The sequence below is a fragment of the Lontra canadensis genome, unplaced genomic scaffold (assembly GCF_010015895.1).
Source record: "Lontra canadensis isolate GAN:19392208 unplaced genomic scaffold, GSC_riverotter_1.0 scaffold40, whole genome shotgun sequence".
Taxonomy (NCBI): Eukaryota; Metazoa; Chordata; class Mammalia; order Carnivora; family Mustelidae; genus Lontra; species Lontra canadensis.
In genome coordinates, this window is record NW_022631034.1 from 4,023,176 (window position 1) to 4,047,373 (window position 24,198).

At 36.1% G+C, this 24,198-nt stretch overlaps 1 protein-coding gene across 5 annotated transcripts in view; it reads left to right on the plus strand.

The window, feature by feature from the left end:
* The window catches only part of LRRC7 (leucine rich repeat containing 7), a 547,026-nt gene that overhangs the window by 402,085 nt on the left and 120,743 nt on the right, over positions 1-24,198 (plus strand). For all 5 annotated transcript variants that reach the window (XM_032870083.1, XM_032870080.1, XM_032870084.1 and 2 more), the window contains exons 9-11: positions 1,570-1,644; positions 7,800-7,944; positions 13,869-13,941. In XM_032870083.1, the coding sequence (XP_032725974.1) occupies positions 1,570-1,644; positions 7,800-7,944; positions 13,869-13,941 (293 nt within the window). The remainder of the gene's footprint in view (positions 1-1,569; positions 1,645-7,799; positions 7,945-13,868; positions 13,942-24,198) is intronic.

Sequence of the window (24,198 nt, forward strand, 5' to 3'; positions counted from 1 at the left end):
ATAATTCCAGTCTTTTCCACTATTATCCTATAAAATACACTGTTTTTTTCCCTAACTAGGTCTCAAATATTATTGAACTATGGTTGTATCTTTTTTCAGTGATAATTTTTTTTTTTTTCAGTTGAAAGAGACAAAACATCTGACTTTAGGTGTGGCTTAATTTCAGCCTAATATGTTCTCAGGATCCATCTTTTAAATCAAACAGGCTTTTCCCTGCTTTTCATGCCCAAAGCTCCCAGGGCTGCACCCTTCCAGTTTCTAATCCAGCAGAAAAGAACAGGAGTCTCTTCCCCTGAAGTCTCAGTGAAAAAAACTTTGATTCTCATCTGCTCTAAATGGATCCTGTTCCCATCCTTGAGCCAACCCCTGAGGCCAAGTGAATACAACGTACTAATTAGCTTAGGCATTCTCACTTCCCTGAAGTGACAAAAAGGAATGAACTTCAAGGGACACAGGTGGCCTGAAGGAGCCTAATGGGAAAATTTTTGGAGAGAAATCCTAAAAAGTTCATCACAAATCAAGAGGTGATGCTGGTAGCGATGGCTTCCTTTATCCTCTCTATATATTTTGCTGGAATTTAGAGACAACTTCAATCTAGGGATTTAGAATTTTTCATTATTCCTTGTGTGTTATACCTAGATCATATTCTCTCTCTCCTTTCTTTGAACTTCTCTACATTATTCTTTTCTCTCATATGCTACCTACTGTTTCAGTTATTTATATGTATTTGTCTCTTTGATTATATCATCAGCTACCTCAAGGCAGGAACCAGATTTGAAAATTGTGGATCCTGCCTTGTGCCTTTCATATATGAGGCATCCCCAGTATTCAACCAATAATAATTTGTCAAGTAAATGAAGGGATAAGAAATGAGTGTGTCTAATTCATACTATCATCATTTCATGGTAATGTAATCCCTATTGGGAGTATGTGTGTAAGGTTCTACTACACACACACATAATAAAAACTGTATGCTAAGTACCATGCCAAACAATGGGATGAGGAATAGTAATTAAAAAACAAACATTGCTCTGCCCTTCAAAAGCTTATATTCTAGTGAAGACAAATACACTGAGTAATTAGAGTATAATAAATGCTCTAAATGGTGATTATAGGGTATTAAGAAAGAATAATCAATTTTTTAAAAATTTTTTATCCATTATTTTTATTAACATATAATGTATTATTAGCCCCAGGGGTACAGGTCTGTGAATTGCCAGGTTTACACACTTCACAGCACTCACCATAGCACATACCCTCCCCAGTGTCCATAACCCAACCACCCTACCCATATCCCACCTCCCCCTAGCAACCCTGTTTGTTTCCTGAGATTAAGAGTCTCTTATGGTTTGTCTCCCTCCAGATTGTTGTTCTGATTGTTTCCAGATCAACTCTAGGTTGACTACCTCAGGGACTACCAGTTTTGATGGAGGTCTGTTAAATTTAGGACTGCTTGGAGGATTAATATTAGATTCCCAAATAAAGTTTCCAGATTCAAGAAATTACACTTATATTTCTTGTGCTAAGAAATGACTAATTTTGTTCTCTTTCTCCCTATCTCTCTCCTAGCCTGAAGTTCTGGATCAAATACAAAATTTAAGAGAGTTGTGGATGGATAATAATGCATTACAAGTGCTACCTGGGGTATGTAAGTTTTTATTATGACATGTTGTCTAGAATCTATGTTATATATTAGTTATAATTAATAATAATCTTCATTTATAAATCTCAGTGTTTGCCTTTCAATGTAAAACATTTATTTGGTCACCAAGTGTTTTTCATTAGTTGGTGTTTTTTTGTTTCTGTTTTTTTTTTTCCCCACATACCTTCTGTAAATGATGTAGGTATATAAAATGTATGAAAGATTTTTCTTGTTCTCACAGGATTACATTTTGCATCTCTCCACATACTGAGTTTTAAAAGCTGAGAAATTTATATTGCTATATATGGAAAAAGAAAATGCTACATATAAAATCCAAGTCTTGTTTTTACAGAATCAAACATAGTCCTATAGGTAACTAGATAATTGTTTCTGCTCATATTGTTAGAGCTCTTCTACAAAATAAAAATCTTTCTCTCAGTTTGGGTGATTTCCAATAGAATACATTTAAATTTTTAAAAATGGTATATGACAAATTACAAAAAGTTAAAAATAGACCATTAAACTAGAGTCCATTTTTTTTTTCAACTAATAGACAATCCAGTAATATCTCCCAAGGAGAAGGTTTACCAGTCAACTCATTGAGTGTGAACGTTCCTGCCTTTTCCATTCAGAGAAAGAATGGCCGCATGAAATACTGCCTCTTGCCACTCATAATATATGCACTCAAATAAGCATGTACATACACATACACACATCAGCCACAGTTTTCTTGTTGGTAATAGCCAATTCCAAATCCCTTGCATTGGGCCTAGCAGAGAGGGCAGCTGGATTTTTAATAACTCTTCAGCCACTGAGATTTAGATGTGTGTTGTCAAAGCCAGTTTAATTCTTCTTTTGACTCGACATTAAAAATTCCTTAAAATGATTGCGAAAGCAACTAGAACAAGAGGTTTTTCTTTTTTGAACAAGCATGAAGCCACATAAAGGAGAAAATCTGGCAAAAGATTAAGGAAGAAAATGCTTTCTTCTCTTATCAAAAGAATACATTTATACTGTCATCATAGATACAAAACAAAAAAGCATGCACATCCTTTATATATTGATTTATTTAAAAACTATTTATAAATACACCTCTATGAAACAGAAACTATGCTAATGTTAGGGTTATAAAGCTAATATATTCAATGACCTTGAATATATTTATTTGAGGAACTCACACATAACAGGAAAGATAGATACAGATTCCACTACACATAGTAGAGTCTGATTTGTGCCATATTCAAGGCATGTACAGATCCTGGGGCAATACAGGTAAGACACATCCATTCCCTATGCAGAGATGAGGATCAAAATGTGTGTCTAGTTGGAAAAGTCTATACCTGCCTCTTTGACATATTTATTAATTCAAAAGCACCTAGATAATGCCTAGCTCATGATAAATGCTAGGTGTTTTACAAATATTTATTCACTAAATCCTCATAATGAGCTTATGAAGTAGGGTTTATTACCATCTCCATGTTATGGATAGATGATAATTCAAACCAGAACCAGAAGCTGTTGTTCAATATGATGTTCCAGAATGCCACTGCTCTAGAATCAACAGAAGGCAAAATGGGAATTACGTTCATCTTACTTTTCATAGTCATGACATTCCCAAAATCCAACCTTGAAAGTCAGCTCAGACCTCAAATTCTTTAGTAAGCTTATTGTCTAAATGGAAAAGTGGTGATCAAACTGTCCATGAAACAGATAGTGCTGCCTAACTTGTCTGTTCCAAGAGTAGATTTTTCTTATACACTACTTTAAAAGTAGATTTCTCATTTTATTTTTTCTTAAGACTTATTTATTTATTTGACAGACAGAGATCACAAGTAGTCAGAGGCAGGTAGAGAGAGAGGGGGAAGCAGGCTCCCTGCTGAGCAGAGAGCCTGATGCGGGACTCGATCCCAGGACCCTGGGATCATGACCAGAGCTGAAGGCAGAGGCTTTAACCCACTGAGCCACCCAGGCACCCCATAAAAGTAGATTTCTCATTTTAGTTAGTACACTTGAGTTTCATATTTTGCTCTGTTCCTTGTGGGAATATCCCCACTTCCATGCCATAAAGAGGCATAGTTTTCTGAATGTCTATGCTGGCAAATAGTTGCTATGCAAGTACCTAGAAACACATGTCCTTGAAAAGCTAATCTTGAATGCAAGCTTTAGCTATCCCGTGTCTATCAGTTTCACAGAATGATCATTCCTAAGTATTTAGTGTCACAAGACACAGGGGAAAAAAGCAAGTTCATCTTATTACTTCATGTATCATAATATATTAAATTACTTGTAAAATACTTTTGGAAGCCTGATCTATCATTTTGCTACTCTGTTTTTCATAAATCAGAGAAGCAAGTAGATGATGATGAAAAATTAATCTTCTACATAGCTGTCTTTTGACTGTCCCTCTAAGATCAGTCAACACATGACTAAACAACCCATTGAACCTGTGTTTATTCTTAAACAAACTTCAGTATCTTCTTTTGTTTGTGACGGCTTGCATTCCTTTCGTTTGCTGTCTACTGCTCACTTATAGACCCCTTTTTGTCAAGGGATGTTGGAGCAAGATTCGGTATCCCCCAAGGACTCTGAGACATTGGACTTCGAAAGCCTTTATCACTCCAGGTTACTATAGCCCTTATAAGGTGTTTGAAAGTGAGGGTTTAGAAAGACTCAAAAATAAACACCAAAGTGTTATTTTGCTTCTAAAAAGGATGTTTAGAAATTTTACACCAAAATATTGAGTTGTACTGCAGATAACAATGAAGGAGCTTTCAAGGGGTAAAGATATTTTCTCACGATAAAGCAACAAAAAAGAAACACACGCACACAAACACATACATCTTTTTTTTTTTTTTTTTTTTTTTTTTTTCTCACCAGAAGAGAAGAATGAGCCATGGTAACATAATAGCTCCTTAGGGTAGAAATCTGTAAGAAAAGTGACAGTATCTTTCCAAGTGACTTATTTCCAGGCATGGGGGGAATTCAGAGCTCTGACCTAGTCACCCAAAGTACTCAGTTCCTAGCTTAGCAACCCTTCATCTACTCCGAGACCCTGCTCACATTCTCTGCCTCCACACGGAGTGAGGGAGCAGGGCTAGCAATGTGTGCTGGGTTTATTAGGGAGTTGGACTTCAGTAACTGACAAGATAATCAATAGACTTTGTAGTCTGTAATCTGGGAAAAGTGAGCTTGAATTTTAGCTCCAGCCCTTATTGATGGGATAACCTTGGAAAGTTACTTGTAATAGATGCTGGCATGCATCATCCTCCTGGAATGAAGAACTGACTCTATTTCTGAATTCTGGGAATGCTACTTGCAGCTCTCCAGCCTCCTCAGGCATTCCTCCAGCTGAAGAGAACTTCCCTACCCAGGGTCACATTCCTATTCCCTAAGACTTCCACCCAATGACCAGTGATAAAAGGTCGGGCTCCTCACCTTTGCTCAGGACAACTGCAAGGCAATCCCAATTTCGTGAGTCTTAAAGGGCCAGCTGCAGACTTCTCAAGACATCATCTCAGTTTCTTCATCTGGCCAGTTGTGCTTCCTTTCTTCCCTCTGTCTTTCACGGGCATTGATCCTAAGAGCACTCTCTCATAAGCTTCTCTTTGTCTCTGTTTCCCAGGGAACGTGTGTGCCATTTCTTAATTACTAAGCTATAATGTGTGTAGAAGTACAGACTCTGATTCAGTAGGTCTGGAACAGGTCTGAGATTCTGCATTCCTGGCAGGCTTGTAGGTAGTGCCAACGCCGCTGGTCTGCAAAACACATTCTGAGTAGCAAGGATATGAAGTCTTAAATCAAATAATATATATAAAGTGCTTAGCACAGTGCAAAGGTTGTGGTTGTGTGTGTAGTAAGTTTATTTATTTATATTGTCAAATAATTAGACACAATATATTAAAGCGTACACGGGTAGATTAGATGAACAGATAACCCGGTGAACACGGATATGTGTAGGGCATTTGTTTGCAAAACATGCCCTGAAAGAGAATGAAAATGAGGACTTTCATCTTGTTCTGACTCCTGTCCCAGCTAAGCAGCCCCTATTAACTCCTGTTATCGTACCATATGAGTTTGTTCCTCCCTGTCCTCAGTAATTGGTTGCTCATCAATTTCCCCCACTTCTAAATTTTTCTTGAGCCCGTCCCCTTTTCATTCTCATTTCTGCTGCCTTAGTTCAGGTCCTTCTCATGTCCGTAGCTACACGTTTCCGGATCCTTGTGATGGATCTCTGCCACTCCCAAAAAGAATCTTTCTTCCACAGTTTCCTGATGTTGATATTTTAGAGCACAAATCTGATTGTGTCATTCTCCATCTTAAAAACCTTGAACAGCTTTCCTTGCCTGTACGGTAGAATTGACATCTTCTTACATAACATGTAAGGACATTTAATGCCTAGCTTCTTATAGTCCTACAAATTGAATTTCCCACTCTTCATCAAACATGCCATGATTTTTCACATTGGCTGTGAACTTACATGTTGTTTTCTCTTCCAGGTATAGGTTCCCCTTTTTTTTTCTTTCTTTCATTTTTTTTTTTTTTTAGATATTTAGTTAAATAGTTATTTGAAGGGGGGCAGAGAGAGAGAGAGAGAGAGAAAGAGAGAGCACACACAAGTAGGCAGAGCAGCAGGCAGAGAGAGAGGGAAAAGCAGGCTCTCCCCTGAGCAGGGAGCCCAATGTGGGCCTAGATCCCAGGACCCTGGGACCATGAACTGAGCCAAAGACAGCAGCTTAACTGACTGAGCTACCCAGGCACCTCAGGTTCTCCTTTTCTTGACAAGATTTTTCTTTTTTCTTTTTTTTTAAGATTTTATTTATTTATTTGACACAGAGATCACAAGTAGGCACAGAGGCAGGCAGAGAGAGAGGAGGAAGCAGGCTCCCCGCTGAGCAGAGAGCCCGATGCGGGGCTGGATTCCAGGACGCTGGGATCATGACCTGAGCCAAAGGCAGAGGCTTTAACCTACTGAGCCACCCAGGCACCGCCCGACAAGATTTTTCTCACAGGCATTTTGCAGCCCTGTGTGTCGATGGCATTCTCCACATGCTTTGTTTTCTTTTATATATTATAGGGTATTATACTTATTTGTTTATTTGACAGTTTCCTTCACTACTATGAGCTCCGTAGGATACTTTGTCTGTATCACAAATCTCTTCTCATACTTAGTTGACTTATTCATGATTGTTCTCCATGTGTAACACAAACCCTGTGTAACACAAGCCCTGACACATAGTAGACCCTCAAAAAGAACTGGTGAATGAACAAAATATTGAATCTCTTTAGTAGGATAAAGTCCAAATCATGATTTAAAACCTTTCTTATGCGTTTGAAATTGTAAGAATCAACATGTCAACGTATGTTGTTTTGGTAGTAATCTATCTTTATTTATTTATTTATTCTTCTGCAACTTTGAGATTATTGTGTTGAGATACCACAGAATTCACCCATTTAAAACATACAGTTCAGTGGCTTTTAGTGTACTAACATGGTTGTCTATCCATCACCACAGTCTTATCATAGAACATTTCCATTATCTCCAGAAGAAACCCTGAAGCCATTGACAGTCACTTCCATGTCCCCTTCCCCACAATGTCCAGCAACCCTGATCTACTTTCTTACTCTATAGATTTGCCTATTCTGGACATTTCATGTACATAGAATCACACAACAGGTGTTTTTGCTATTGGCATCTTTCACCACTATGTTTTCAAGGCTCATCCATTTTGTAGCATATATTTGCATTTATTGCAAAATAATATTACAACATGTAGATCTACCACATTCTGTTTATCCATTCCAATCGATAGGCATTTTGGTTGTTTCCATATTTTGGCTGTTGTGAATAATTCCGCTTCGAACATTTACATTTTTGTGTGAACATATAATGTGTTCTTAAGGATATGCCGAGGGATTTCTCAGTCATATGGTAACTCTCTGCTTAACGTTTAGAGGTACTAGCAAACTGTTTTTCAAAGTGGCTGTACAATTTGAATTCCTGCTAGCAGTGTATGAGGATTGCAATTTCTCCATGTTCTTGCCAATGCTTGTTGTAGTTGCTTTTAAAATTAATTTTACAGTGTTGTGTTTTTTAATAACTTTTAAGTGTCTTATGAAAGTTTCTCAACTAATCCTGAGTTTATGCAATGTTATCAAGTCTATAGGGAAGTTAAAGATGTTGGTATACCTGGATATGTCAAAAAACAGAATAGAAACGGTTGACATGGACATTTCTGGATGTGAAGCCCTTGAGGACCTTTTACTGTCATCCAATATGTTGCAACAATTGCCTGACTCTATAGGTGAGAATATTCTATTATGTGATGAATGTTTATATAAAATATATCATTTGCTTTTTTTGTCATAGTCCTAGTTTATTAGTAGATATAGAGAATATACTGTTAGCCTGACTGATATTAATAAATTATCAAGTTCATTATTCAAGATGTAATAATAGTATTTTACCAATATTTTGAAATGAAATGGTAACACTTGTTGTCAAATTCAAGAAGGCTCTCTCATTAAAACGATCTTACCAAATTAACATATTTTTAAAATTCAGATCTTTTAAGTTGTAAAATGTTATTGTAAAAAGTGTATTTCTTAGATTTAGAGTAATTTAATAACCATGTATGTCTCCTTTTATCACCATAGAATTAGCTTCTATCCACAGAGTGTTGCCATACACTATTTTCAATACTATCATAATACTGTTGTAATCTAGAAATAACATAAAGCTGTATAATAAATATAAAATCTCTTTGTGATTCTATTATTAAAACAGATACATTGTCTTTTATATGCTGTTAAGATTCATGACAGTAGAGAATTTGTGTTATATATGTCAAGCACACAATCCATTTTTGTTACAAATTTTTATATGAGTAAAATAACTAAAGACCCCTTCTAATTTAATAATGAGCAAATCTTTTTGTATGGACATCTTACTATTATTTATGAGAGGACTCAGGAGGGTAATCAGCCAATTATTTAACTTCAGAAATTAGCTTTTAACACTCTTTGAATTCAATGTGTCATATATTCTGGAACTTATTAAAGCCTCTGAAAATTAAGTTACAACCTAGGTACTCTGATTGAAAGGAAGCAAGAAAACAAGGCAGTATTTCAAATTTTTTTCAATACTTTATTGTCTCCACTTTCATCATTCTTCATTGCTGATAGAAAATACTAGTTATAACAAAGCAGGCTAGGCTTTTTTTCTTTCTAATTGATAATTTTTTTATGTAACCACATAGTTTATAACAGTATTTTTCCAGCTCATTCCATTGTAGCACTTACCTGAGAGCTTTATTGAACACATACACATTTCCAGTTTCTTTCTCTGAAAATTCTGATTCAGTACGTTTGTGATAGGCCCTCTGATTTGTTTTTATTAAAATCTTTGATGAAACTTATAATCAGATGAGTTTAGAAAATACTCTTTTATGTCATAGAAAGTGAGGAAGTATAATGGTTAAAAGTGCATCCTTGGATTAAGAAGACAGAGGTGACCTTCTCTGGCCAAGATAACCACTCAAATTACCGGCCTTGAACTCCCACTCAATCACCACTCCATATCTCTTCAAAGACATAATGAGAATAGAAAAATGATTTATATTTGAAGAACGTATTTTTTTTTATTTTTTTTAAGATTTTATTTATTTATTTGACAGAGAGAGATCACAAGTAGGCAGAGAGGCAGGCAGAGAGAGAGAGGGTGAAGCAGGCTCCCTGCCGAGCAGAGAGCCCGACGCGGGACTCGATCCCAGGACCCTGAGATCATGACCCGAGCCGAAGGCAGCGGCTTAACCCACTGAGCCACCCAGGCGCCCCTGAAGAACGTATTTTTGTTCCTTCCTGCCTCCTCAGTACCAAGAACTGTGTCTAGTTTATAATAAGGGTTCCTTAAATATTCAGCAAATAAAATAATTTAGCCATGCTTAAAAAAAATAAACATCTACACGAACCTGAGCTAGAATGGAAATCGAGCAATGACCCCACACCTGACGGGCTCCAGACCACAACAGCAGTGGTGTTGTGAGTTCCATTTATGCAGGGGGCGGGGAGTACCTTAAGCATAGCAGCAGAATCCAAATGCACAGGAAACTGAGGCAGCAGCTCCTTTTCTGTGAAGAGCGCCTAAAACAATCTACAACTAGTATGTGGAGCTGACACTGATGAGAACAGATACAGATTCACTGCTGAAAACTGTGGAAAGTCCCAGCTATTGTGGCCGGATCAGATCTGCACTACCCACATGGGATGAGAGTGCCGTGTTGCTAATATGAGACCTGGTTCTGAACTCCAGAAACCTGGTGTCAGCGGTAGGTGACCACACAACTGCCAGACAGGGAGGGGTGAGCACAGATAAGGAGTGTCACCCTCACAAATGAGCATGCAAACAGAAATCTCAAAGGAAAACTAATGTTGCAACAACAACAAAAAACTCAAATAGGAAAATTTACCCAGGAAAAAAACGAAAGTCTTCAAGCATTATAAAAAAAAAAATGATTTTTAAGTATATGTAGATCCTCAAATAGACAAAAGTTACAATAATGGTCCTAAAAATAGTAACTTATAAAAGAAAAACAAGAACTACGGGTTATGGACTTTGGGGAAGTTATGTGCTATGGTGATTGCTGTGAAGTGTGTAAGCTTGACGATTCACAGACCTGTACCTGTGGGGCTAATAATACATTATATGTTAGTAAAAAACAAAAAACAAGAACTATGACTAAGAATAGGTGGTTATTAAAAAAAAAAAAAAAAACAATTTGAAATCCTGGAAATGAAAATGGCCCATAGTAAAATAAAAGATGATATAATTATTTGTTTAAAATATCTTCCTTTAAGGAAGCAGACTAAGAAATTAGCCTTCTGCTCTGGGGAAGACAGCATGGATGAGTGATAGAAAACATTAGATTAGGTATTTGGCTGGCATAAAGAAGACTAGGATAGATAGGCATACTATGTATTTAACACCTTCACTAAGAATCTGAATGGCTCTCAAATGAGGAAAGTAACTTTGTTATAACAACTTATTCAGCCTCAGACTCTACCTTTGGGCCCTGTTGACCTTTCATTGAAAATTACATTTATGCATCTGCAGAGCTTCCCGAATCCCTGATTATACATGTAGAATGGTTGACTTTACTCCAAAAATTCCCCTCTTGGTCAAGAGAAAGATCTGGGATAAGAGACTGAGAGCTGTGTTCTAAGGCCCTAAAATAATTCATTGATTCTGATTGGATGGGAAATTGCATCTTATCTTCTTTATTTGGACATTATTGGACCACCAACATTTAAGAAAACAAAAGATAGGAAATTTCTTAGTATCAATTAAGGAAAATAGCAACTAAAATTAAAATCTTTACTTCCTTTACATCTCTTTTAGTCCTTCTGCAGCTACGAGGTATTTGAATAGAGTAATACACTCCACAAAACCTGTGTGCTGAGTCCCTTTCCTTGTCTGGTTCCAAGGAATATGACAGGGGCTCTTTTCCTTTTCTAGATAGAGCTTTAATTTATGTGTATATATATATATATATATATATATATATATATTTTTTTTTTTTTAACTTTCTAAAATACTTTACCTTACTCATTTTGTGGTTAAGAACACAGGTTTTGTAGTCAAGTTACCTGTGTTCAAATTCTGGCTTTTCTACCTTGCTAGCTTTGAGACCTTAGACCAGCTACTTAATTTCTCTGTGCTCAGTTTCTTCATCTATTAAGTAGGGCAGTAGTAGTACCTGCATCATGGGGTTATTTTCAGCAATAAATGAATTCATATATGTAAAACAGCTTAGAATAGTACCTGGCACATAGTAAGTGCTCATGGCATCTATTATAATAATATAATGATTATTATAATCTTAAATTTCATGACTGCACAGGTATTTGGCTTTCAGAATTCTATTACATGTGTGTAAATAACATGAAAATACTAGCTATTTTCTATAACAAATCATATTAATGTTTAATACATAGCTGCTTATTATATATTTTCATATAAGTAGCTAAAGATCATAGTAAAAGGCCTCATTTTTCTTTCCCTTCAATACTCCTTAGTTGGGAGTATAGAATAAAGAGGTAGGGAGTTAGGGAAGGACACAAATAGAGGGAAGGAAGAGAATAGAATATCTTTGATTCCTGTTGGGGTAGAAGAGGAAAGTCCAAAAAGATATGGTATAGAAATGCAGTAAAGGAATTATCTGCTGGAAGAAGTCATGAGCAATGAAGATAAGGTTGATGCCCTATTTCTGCACCAAGAACAACCATATTCCTATAGAAGCTGCACAATCTCTTCAAAGAGCGTTCCCTTGGATGGAATATGTGAACAACAACTGAGCAAGCTTCCTTTAAATCCACAGACATGGAGCTAAGCAGAGAGAACCAACTTGCTTCCACCTGTAAAGCTGCAAAAGCTTCCAGGGGGTGACAGAGCCACGACTCCATTCTTCAGAAAGCCCTGTTGCATCAACCTTTTGGTTTTTGTCCCTAACATGCCTCAAGATTTTTCACCACTACTTTCAGACTTTGGTGCTGTGATTCTCTTAAAGGCTACCTAGCAACTCAGTTTCATGGTACTAGCGCAGTGATCTGTGACCCCACCTGAAACCTGCTATGCCCCAGTCAGGTGACACTGAGACTGCCAAACCTCCTCTAGCTTCACTGGTGGGCAGGTGCAGTAGCTTGATAAGGGCTACCAAGTCATAAAAAATTTAGCTCTAATCCATCACCCCGTTTTTCTTGCCACAATTGACGAACAAGCTCTTTTCTATTTCCAAGGTTGATATTTCTTACATACGTACCAGTGAAGCTGAAGTGATTCAATCACCCTTGAAACATAAATGAATATGGCAGTGGGGGAGCAAACTTCAGAGATAAATGACCCCGGTGAGAATTGTCCTCTTTCCCAGGTGCTGCTGTTTTCAGCAGTGTATCCTGAGGGCACAAGCTGATGTATTAAGCTCCAATATTTTGTAGATATTTTCTCACAGCAGTCTGTCAGTGAGAACCTTTCTCCCCACTAGAGCAGAGATTCTGAGTGCTTCTACAGAATATGTAACTGAGCATACTGAAATTTAAAGTGCAATAATCACTTTTTATTTCAGATCTATTCTGACTTACTCTATGGCTTTAAGAAATCTTCAGAATACGTGAGGTGGGTGGGCGTGGTCCATGGCAGTGCTTCTCAAAGCATATTCACGAAACACTAGCTGTACAAGGTATGCCGCACACTCACAGGCATTCCGCAATAACTTCGGAAAGTCACATTGCTACATTAATATATTAAAATGTCCTAGAAAAGCTTCATTAAAGAAATATGTTTAATGTTGTTTAATTTAGCTTTTCCCAAACACATTTGACCATGGAACCCACTCTATCCATGAACACAAGTTTTCTGCAAAAAAAGTAACCTACAGTATATAGCATATTTTCCAATGCAAAACAAAAATTAACCACGCTTTGCCCTTGGGCCTTGGCTATTTAAGCCAGACTGATGCTACATCGTGGCTGGGTAAAGGAAGCTGTCTTCAATTACTCTGTGGCTATTACTCATTAAAACCCTGGGAATAGAGCAGTCGGAAGGGTATGGGAGGCGTAAATCTGACAGTGAAATATAAATAGTTGAAACTTCGATTCTTGGCCAGTTCTGTTCTGTATATTAAAATTGCAAGTTTTTGTGATTTCTGCGGATCCAACTCTAGGATTTATGGTAGCAAAGAGTATGAGGTCATATGTTGTAATTTTCCAAGTACATAATTATAACCGCTGCATCGCAATATTTCAGTACCCATTCGTTGATATTAGGCTTACTTCAGATTTGTTTTTAATTTGTATCACAACAGGGATGTTAGTTATTATCTTAGGAGTTAATTAAATATTAAATCACAGCTGGCTCAAAAATTTTCATCTGGTCCATTTGTGGTATGCTAGATATGGGAAATGTGGTAGTGTTGCTGTCTTCGGTTTCTGTGGAGCCCTATGTTGTGTTTATTTGTCTGCATTGATGAACCTGAACTCCCACTGATGCAAGTGAAGTTTTTAAAACTGGAAAGTCAAGATTAGACTACACACAAATATAGCTGTAAGTTTATATAAGCAGAGTGTAGCCAGTTGGCATAATAAATGGTCATCACAAGTGATTCTTTTCTTTCTTATTGTATTTCCTGTCAGAGATCTGTTCTTGTGTATTAATAAAGCTTCTTCTCTGTTTTAGGACTGTTGAAAAAATTAACAACTCTAAAAGTAGATGACAATCAACTTACGATACTACCCAACACAATCGGAAAGTAAGTGCCAAAGTTTCATACCAGTCAGCCCCTCTTAGCCAGAAACAAAAGGATATGCTGAATCTTTGTACTTCAAAACATTTCCTATCTTAATTTAGTTTTATATCTGAACATTGCATTGACACTATATAATATCATGAGAAATAGCTATGACTCTTTCATAAGTAAAGGGATTACCCAGATCATTAATTATGTTATTGCCTGTAATTTTCCAGATACTATTAATTTGATGTTTTTGACTGAGTAGCAACTCAAAATTCACTTGAACATGTCTTGTGAAGTCAAATCAGTTTGTATAAAGCTCTATAGTTTATAATATGTTATCATTATACCATAAGTGATTTATATATTATATTTAGTAATTGTTATTTATAGTAGTAGTACTATAAAATAGTACTGTAAATGTTATTTCTAAAAAATAAAGTTATTTGCCTTTAAAAGTATGAAAATGATTCATCAAAGATAAATGGGCTTATTCAATTCAAGGTTGATTAGGTTGATTACTGGCTTGCAGGGATAAAGGTTAAGAATCTTATTATAAAGCTCATGTTTTTAGATTTCTTTAAGTGCCATTACCTTCCTTTGATTATTGTTTCAGGAAAAATGAAAGAGGAGTGTTAGAGGAATGAACTAAAACAAAACAAAACAAAAACTGGTGAAAAAAAATAAACAAACAAACAAACAGAAAGAAAGAAAGAAGCCAGTGGGAATTGTATGGGCAATCTCTGTACCTTCTTCTCATTTTACTGTGATCCTAAGACAGCTCTAAAAAAAAAAAAAAAAAAAAAAAAATAGTCTTTAAGAAGAATGACTGACAAACTGTTTATTTATTTTTTTTTTATTTTTTTTAAAAGATTTTATTTATTTATTTGACAGACAGAGATTACAAGTAGGCAGAGAGGCAGTCAGAGAGAGGAGGAAGCAGGCTCCCCACTGAGCAGAGAGCCTGATGCAGGGCTTGATCCCAGGACCCTGGGATCATGACCTGAGCTGAAGGCAGAGGCTTTAACCCACTGAGCCACCCAGGCACCCCGCAAACTGGTTATTTAAACTTGTGTTTGGGGCAGACATTTTGTCGAAAATGAACTAAGTGAGCTTGTCTCTTCAAGAACAACTGATAGTATTTGTCACTCACAGTAAAATTTGAGCTATCAAGCAAAAATTGGAATTTTGGAAAATTCCTATCTGCCACTGTGAGCCTGACAGCTTCCCAATACTTACAAGCTTTTCTGATAAGACTAGTGTGATATAAATTAATGTAATTTGTTGATATTGTGCTATGAAATGTGTGAACATCTTGAAAATCTGTATAACTCAGTGAAGAGGTATTTCCAAATGACAAATGCATGAATTACAAAATCAGACATGAGTAAAAGACCCATTCAAAATGCAAAATAGACCGGTTGATTTTAATGTATTGGTATGAAGAATAAGAAAACTCATTGGTATAATTTCAGATTCTACATTGCAGTTATCCCCTAAAAAACTGGTGGTTGTTGAGTTTTGGTATAGTATCAAAGAAAAAAAATCACAATTATCCAAAAAGACTGTTGAAAAATTCCTTCTTTTTTCAACTACAAATCTGTGTGAGGCTGGATATTGTTATATATAATTCAGTCAGAACAATATGTCACAACAGATCGAATACATAAGCAGAGAAGAGATCTAGTACCATCCATTAAGCCAAATATACAAGACATATACAAAAATAAAAGTGTCACCTTTTTCATTAAATGTTTTTTAGAAAAAATATAGTTACTTGGAATAAAGATACATTAATTAACATGTTAAAGGTTTACTATTATTATTTAATAGATACTAATTATTTTTTAAAACTCCTGTTTTAATCTATAATATAGTGATACCAATAGATATAAAAAAAAATAAACACATGTTCTTTGAGTTACCAATGATTTTTAAGAGAGCAAATGGGTCCTAAGACCAACCAATTTTGAAGATATCTGTTCTATATCACATCATGTTTTATATAGTAAAATTATGAGAGCATTGTCTAACTTACATTCTTACTTCAAGGTAACACCTGAATACAAATGTTTTGTATTTGCACGTATGGCATAAAATAAACTAAATATCTAACATTTTATAGAATACCTTAATAAGCAATTTGTATGAAATAAAAATAACAACAATAGCCATGATAGCTTTGTTTTTCTTAGAGAATTCAAAATTGATAGATCAGAGGTTTAGTGCAAGTCCTAAAGGTAAAATTTGATTATGATCTTATTTAATGGCACCCCAAGTCACATGCAAAAAGTACTCTACTCGCAAAGAGTAGAATAGTCTACATTTATTCTACTCATAAAGGGTAGAATAATATAGATAGAAACAGACTACCTAGAACTCTGGACATCAAAATCCTAGATATGTTATGACCTGCTGTAGTTATATTCTCATTCTGCACTTAGAACGTTTCAATGTTTGAATTATCTTAGGTCATTTTTAGTAGTCCAATATTAAAAACTGCTAGGATTAATTTTTGAACATTTTTCACAGTTGAAGTAGATTCCATGACTTTTGTGTGAAATGGCATAAAATTATTTTGTTGTCAAACCTTAATTTGTACACAGAAGTTCCAGCCACTCTACGAATTGAATGTATAATGAAAAATAATAAATAACCTTTTTTCTCATTGTGCCAAATACCATGTTTGGTGCTTTACACACATTCCTGTTTAGTTAAAGCCCCCATTAATCATCTTCTATGTGTATTACTATCTCCCTCTCACTATCAACAGTTAGAGACTGAGGCTGAGAAAAGTTAACAGATTTCAAAGCTAAGCTGTTAGTTGACCTATGATGCCTCTTACTATACATGGTAGCTGAGTCACACATTTTGTAATACTTGGTAATTTAATGGGTCCCACTGCTCTAGAAGCAAAGGATTTTCCACAGGAAGACAAAATACATACTAAACCTTCTCTTTCTTAGCTTCATAGCCTTGGTCAAAGCAATAAAAACTAAAAAATCTGAATGGAAATTTTAAAAAGTCATTCCCTCATTGAGTATAGTAAACAGAATGACTGTTGGACTGGGAATCAGAAAATCTAAGTAACTAAGCAAAGCTGGGTAAGCCTTTTCTTCTTGAGCCTCAAATTCCTGAGCGATAATGCAAGGAGCGCTGGCTTTGGAGCCAAACAACATAGGTGTGAACCGTGGCTATGCCACTCACTATGTGAACTTGGACAAGTTATTTAACCTCTCTGTTGGCTTAGTTTCCTAATTTATAATATCTACCTACATCTATAATTTTCCAGTTCTTTGATCCAGATCTTTAGCCTGTATGATGTTAATACCCTAGATAGTAAATTCCAGTAGTCTAGGTACTAGACTGTTATAACAAGAAAATAAGTGAACTTTATTCTAGATACCCGAATGCTGAAAAACATTTTTCCCTCTGTTTCCTAATCGTGGAAGGATACATAAGAAACTAGAAATGTACACGGCTTTAGGGAAGAAAATGTGGGGGCTGGTGAACAGAACAAACAGAGAGACTTCTTTTTATTATATACTCTCTGTAGTTTTTGAATTTTTTATTATGAAATGTTATACTAGTTAAGAAATTAAAGACAAAACACAGACACACACACACACACACACACACCCTTCACTGGGTAAAACTCAAATTCCTCTACACAATATTCAAGTTTTTCCGTAGTTTCATTTAAACCAGTGGTTCTCAGCATGTGGTTGTCTGATCAGCCGCATCAGCTTCAGCAGGGAACTAGTTAGCAGTGCACATTCTGAGACAAAGCCAGATCTACTGAATCGAGAAACTTTAGACATTGGGCCGGCATGCTCTGTGTAAACAAGCCCTTCAGGGGATTCTGATGTATGCTAAAGATTGAGAACTATCTAGATTCAGCTTTCAGTTATTAGCTCTCTTCTCAAACCTGAACCTGTTGTCAGAATTACCTGAAATGCTAGTTTAAAATGAAGGTGCTTTAGGGGCCCCTGGGTGGCTCCGTCAGTTAAGCAACTGCCTTCGGCTCTGGTCATGATCCTGGGGTCCTGTGGTCCTGGGATAGAGCCCTGCATTGGGCTCCCTGCTTGGCAAGGATCCTGCTTCTCCCTCTGCCCACTGCTCCCTTTGCTTGTGCTTTCCCTCTCCCTGTCAAATAAATTTTTTTAAAAATCTAAGATAAAATAAAATAATACAAAAAAAAAACAAACAAAATGAAGCTGCGGTAGAGAGGAAGTCTACCATAGTGGCTGGTTGCTTTGGCTCTGGAGCCAGCCCTTCTGGGTTCAAAGTCTGGCTCTTTTTTTTTTTTTTTTTTTTGACACAGAGACACAGCAAGAGAGGGAGCACAAGCAGGGGAAGCAAGGGAGGGAGAAGCAGGCTTCCTTCTGAGCAGGGATCCTGATGAGGGGCTCAATTCCAGGACTCTGGGATCATGACCTGAGCTGAAGTCAGACACTTAACAACTGAGCCACCCAGGCGTCCCCAAAATCTGGCTCTTTGATTTGCTATTGGGTAACAGAGCCTTAGCTCCTTCCTCATAAAATGGAAGTAATAATAATAATACTGACCTCATAAGAATGTTGTGAGGATTAAATGTATTAATAAATAGTGCTACATAGTCACTAAATGTTTTCAAAAAATAGTTTGATAAAGTAAAAAGTTATTGATATTTCTGAGATTTGGATTCAAGAAATATGTTTACTATTTTTACAACTCAGTTCTTCTCTCTTCTTTCTTCTGCCCACCCAGACCACTGCAGTTTCCTCCCCTAAACTGAGAAGTTGTAGTATACCTACAAACTAGATCAGCATTTTCTGAATTATATTTCTCAAAACAGTTATTACTTGAGATTTTAATAGGTGTGACATAAAGATAAGTTTCATGGACAAATAAGTCTTGGGAACTCTGTATATAAGTTAGAGAACATTCTAACTTGTGATATTTTTCCATTTCTTATATCAGGTTCTTATTTATCTTTTGTATCATCATTTAACTTCTCCATTATTTTGCCATGTCTTACCAGCTAGAATATAGACTCATTAAAGTCTGGGGTCATGTCTTGAACATGTTTTATCTCCTTCATTGTATGTAACTAAGCACTATGGCAGAGGGGAATATTTGCAAGCTTTGGAACTAGGCAGATTTCAATCCTGGCTTCTGCACTCATTAACTAATGGACCTTGGACATGTCACTTCACATCTCAGAACTGCAGTTTTGTCATCTGAAAAATGGAAATAATAATTTACTTCAGATGTTGTTGTGAGACTTATAATAGTCATTAATAGGAACAATTAAAAAGACACATTTATTATTGTTTATGTTCATTTGAGTGAGGATTAGTAATATAATATGGATAAACATCTAGTGTTTTAAAAGAAAAATGTTTTATATGTATTTTCAAATGTAATAATATACTATCTTAGTCTTCTCAGGTTGCCATAATTAAATATCACAGACTAGGTGGCTTTAACAGCACAAATTTATGTATCACAGTTCTGGGGGCTAGGAAGTCCAAGATCAAGATGGTGGCAAAGTAGATTTCATTCTGAGGACTCTGCTTTTGGCTTACAAGCAGCTACCTAATCTTTCAGTGTGCTCACTCAACCTTTTCTTTATGTATAAAGAGAGAGACAGAGAGAGAGGGAGTGAGAGACTAGTCCTCTAGTGTCTCTTCTTATAAGGGACTGATCCCATTACAAAGGCCCTATCCCCAATGACTTCATCTAATCCTAATACCTCCCAAAAGCCCCTACCTATCCAAATACTATCATACTGGAGGTTAAGGCTTTAACATATGAATTGGGAGGTAGGACACAAAGATTTAGTCCATGATATACGTAATTTAAACTTATAAAATTATACTCTCAAGAAAAGCACTGTTTGAAACTGTTTCTGAGCTTTTTGGCAGAGTCCTCAAGAATAAGCCTTTAGAATCATAGTATTTGGTTGTAAAGTCTAAGGATCTAGAGAGAGGAATTTAAAACACAAAAGAAAAAGATTGTCATGGATTTCCCAAAGTGACAGAATTATCCTTATAGAAAAAGTAAAGTTATTGAGAAAGGTACAGAGAAATGATCAAATGGAACTTCACGGATTGTATAAGATTTCAGTTAAGGTACAAAACCAGCAATGATTTCCATTTAAAAGCCATTGTCTTTTATTGCCTATTTTCTCCTGCACTCCCTGCCTCAGTATTTTAGGACTGTGACCATTTGTGTGTTGTGGCCAAATTATACATGCAACATAAATGTCTCTATATTTTGGTTGGTTAAAAAAATCAGTATCCTATCTTGAGGCATATAGAATCTTTTTTAGCGGTCTTTTGCAATGAACAAAGCTTTTTCTACTCAGATTTTAGAAATGTTCACTTTAAAAAAATAATGAATAGAATTTTACATTTAGGTAATATTTTTCTCCTATAATAAAAAAAATTACAGATATTCTTTTCAATCAACCTAATTAACTTCCTAGAGCATCCAAAGAAAGGGGAAGATCAGTAATTACTTTGGAAGAATGGGAAAATAGGTCAAAGGAAAAGTATATTGTCTTGACAATGTTGGTAACTCTGTTCAAAATCAGTCAACATGGTTGTTTCATGGGTAAAACCTCTAAATGATTGACTATTCCCAACAAATTTCCACCATGATTTGACTGAATTCATCTTAGACTGTAGGATTTAGAACAAAAACTGAATGGTTTCATTGAGTAAACATTACAGAAAAGAATTTGTTTCAATTTTGTTAATTTCTTGCATTGTTTAGAAGCAGCACAAGCAACTTACCTAATATTAGTGACAAAATTAAGGGTAGAGTCTAAAACTTGATTCTTGGCTTTCATTAAATGAAATTGATTTTACAATCTCTGAAAATAAGGATAATTGCAAAGTTACTTAGCATTCATTATGGGCCCATTCTAAGTGTTTTACCTGTATTTAGTCCTCGTAACACATGGTTAACTACCATTATCACCCTCTTGTGCCTAGTGATGAAACTAAGGTACAGAGTAATTAAGTAACTTGACAAGGATATTGCCGCTAGTAATTGTTCGAGTCCAAACTCTAATCCCAGCTGACTGGCTGCAGTTTGGTCTCTTAACTCCTGGGGTATCCTGATGCTTTCAGGCAGTAGCTATTTGAGCAACTTGCCTTTTCCAAACAAATTTTATATCTCTTTCTTTAGTTATTATAGACATACCTCATTTTATTGTACCTCACAGATATTGAGTTTTTCTACAAATTGAAGGTTTGTGATAACCTTTTAATGAGCAGCATTATCAGTGCCATTTTTCCAACAACATTTTCTCACTTTGTGACTCTATGTCTCATTTTGGTAATTCTCACAATAATTCAAATTTTTTTCATCATTAGTGTATTTGTTATGGTAATCTGTGATCAGCGATCTTTGATGTTATGACCGTAACTGTTTAGGAGCACCATGAACTGCCTCTATGCAAGACAGCAAATTTATCTGTAAATGTCATTTGTTCCCACTCCTCTACCAACCAGTTGTTTGCCCATATTCCTCCCTTTCCTCAGCTTTCTCTATTTACTGAGACACAATAATATTGAAGTTAGGCCAAATACTAACCCTTCATCAATCTCTAAGTATTCGAGTGAAAGAAAATGTTGGACATTTCACACTTCAAATCAAAAGCTAGAAATGATTTAGCTTAACAAAGAAGGCAAGTCAAAATCCAAGACAGGCCAAAAGCTAGGCATCTTGTGCTGAATAGTCAAGTTGTGAATGCAAAAGAAAAGTTCTTCAAGGGAATTACAACTGTTACTCCAGTGAACACATGAATGATAAGAAGACAAAACGGTCTTATAGCTGATATGTAGAAAGTTTTCATAGTGTGGTTAGAAGATCAAACCAACCCCAACATTCCCTGCCCCAACAATGCCAAACCAGAGCAAGAATCTCTCCAATTCTTTGAAAACTAAGAGAGATGAGGAAGGTGCAGAAGAAGACTTGGAAGCTAGCGGGGTCATTAAATGAGGTTTAAGGAAAGAAGCTGTTTCCATAGCATAAACATGCAAGGTAAAGCAGCAAGTGCTGATGTAGAAGCTACAATAAGTTATCCAGAAGATCTAACTATAACAATTAATAAAAGCAGCTACACTAAACAACATATTTTCAGTGAAAATGATGAAACAGCCTTCTATTGGATGAAGATGTCACCTAGGACTTTCACAGCTAGAGAGAAGTTAATGTGTGGCTTCAAAGTTTCAAAAGATGGGCTGACTTTCTTGTTAGGGGCTACTCAGCTTGTGATTTTATTTATTTTTTTAAAGATTTATTAATGTACTTGAGAGAGAGAACACAAGCACATGAGCAGAGGCACATACATGCACACAGGGTGAGGGGAGAGACAGAGAGGAGAGAGAGAAGCAGACTCCCCCTCAGTGTGGAGACTGAGGCAAGGCTCAATCCCACAACAAAAAGATCATGACCTGATCCAAACGGAAGAGTTAGATGCTTACTGAGTGAACCACCCAGGCACCCCCAGCTGGTGATTTTAAGTTGAAGCCAATGCTCATTTATCATTCCAAAAATCTTAGGACCCTTAAGAGTTTTGCTAAAATCTCCTCTGCTTGTGCTTATAAATGGAACAACAAAACATGGCTGAGAGCACATCAATTCATAAAATGATTGACTGAATCTTTTAAGAGCACTGTTAAGACCTATTGCTTGGAAAGAAAGATTCTTTTCAAAATATTACTGATCATTCATTGATAATGCACCTTTTCACCTAAGAGCCCTGATGGAGATGTGCAATAGATGGATGATTTCATGCCTGTTAACACAACATCCATTCAGCAGCCCATGGATCCAAGAGTCCTTTTCACTTTTAAGTCTTATTATTTAAGAAATACAATTAGTAAGGTTACAGTTGCTATAGATAGTTATGCCTCTGATAGATCTGCAAAAAGTAAATTGAAAGCCTCCTGGAAAGGATTCATCGGTCTAGATGTCATTAAGAACATTTGTTATTCATGGGAAGAGGTCAAAATACTAAGATTAACAGGAGTTTGGAAGAAGTTGATTGCAACTCTCATGAATGACTTTGAGGAGTTCAAGACTTCAGTGGAGAAGTAACTGCAAATGTAGTAGAGGTCACAAGAGAATTAGAAGTGGAGCCTGAAGATATGACTGAATTGTTGCATTCTCATGATAAAACATTCAGTGAATGAGGGGTTGCTTTTTATGGATGAGGAAAGAGGTTGATTTTTTGAGATGGAATCTACTCCTGGTGAAGATGCTGTGAAGATTGTTGAAAAGACATCAAAGGATATTACATAAACTTATTTGATACAGCAGCAGCAAGGTTTGAGAGGACTGACCCCAATTTTGAAAGAAGTTCTGCTATCAAACAGTATCATATGTCACGGAAAAATGGTTCATGAAAGGGAGAGTAAACTGATATGGCACACTTCACTGTAGTCTTATTTTAAGAAATTTTACAAAACTTTCAGCAACCACACCCTGTTCAACACCAGCTGCCATCTACATCAAAGCAAGACCCTCAGCAAAAGGATTATGACTCACTGAAAGCTCGGATGATGGTTAGTATTTTATAGCCATAAATAAATAAATAAATAAATAGGGTATGTACATTTTTTTGACATAGTGCTATTGTACACCTAACAGTACACTATAATTTAGTATAAACATAACTTACATGTACCAAAATATTATGTAAAAAACAAAATCTTCAATTTACTCACCTTATTGTGACATAAATTTTATTTTGGTAGTCTGGAACCAAACCCACAGTATCTCCAAGTTATTCCTATATATCCCTTTCTACTAAATCTTTGCAAATACAATTAAATTCTACACATCATCTTAAATTAAGGCATCTCCAATGCCTTACTAATCAATTGCAGGTAGTTTTACATTTTACCTACTAGAAGGTTTTATTTATATGAAACAATGTATTTTAAAGAGGGAATATCGGGGTGCCTGGATGGCTCAGTGGGATAAGCTTCTGCCTTTGCCTCAGATCATGATCCCAGGATCCTGGGATCGAGTCCCGCATTGGGCTCTCTGCTTGGTGGGGAGCCTGCTTCCTCCTCTCTCTCTCTCTCTCTGCCTACTTGTGACCTCTCTCTGTCAAATAAATAAATAAAATCTTAAAAAAAAAAAAAAGGGAATATCACAGGATAACTTTCACGTATTTCAGAAATATCACTCAAGATTTTTTTTCAGGGGCACCTGGGTGGCTCAGTGGGTTAAGCCTCTGCCTTCAGCTCAGGTCATGATCCCAGAGTCCTG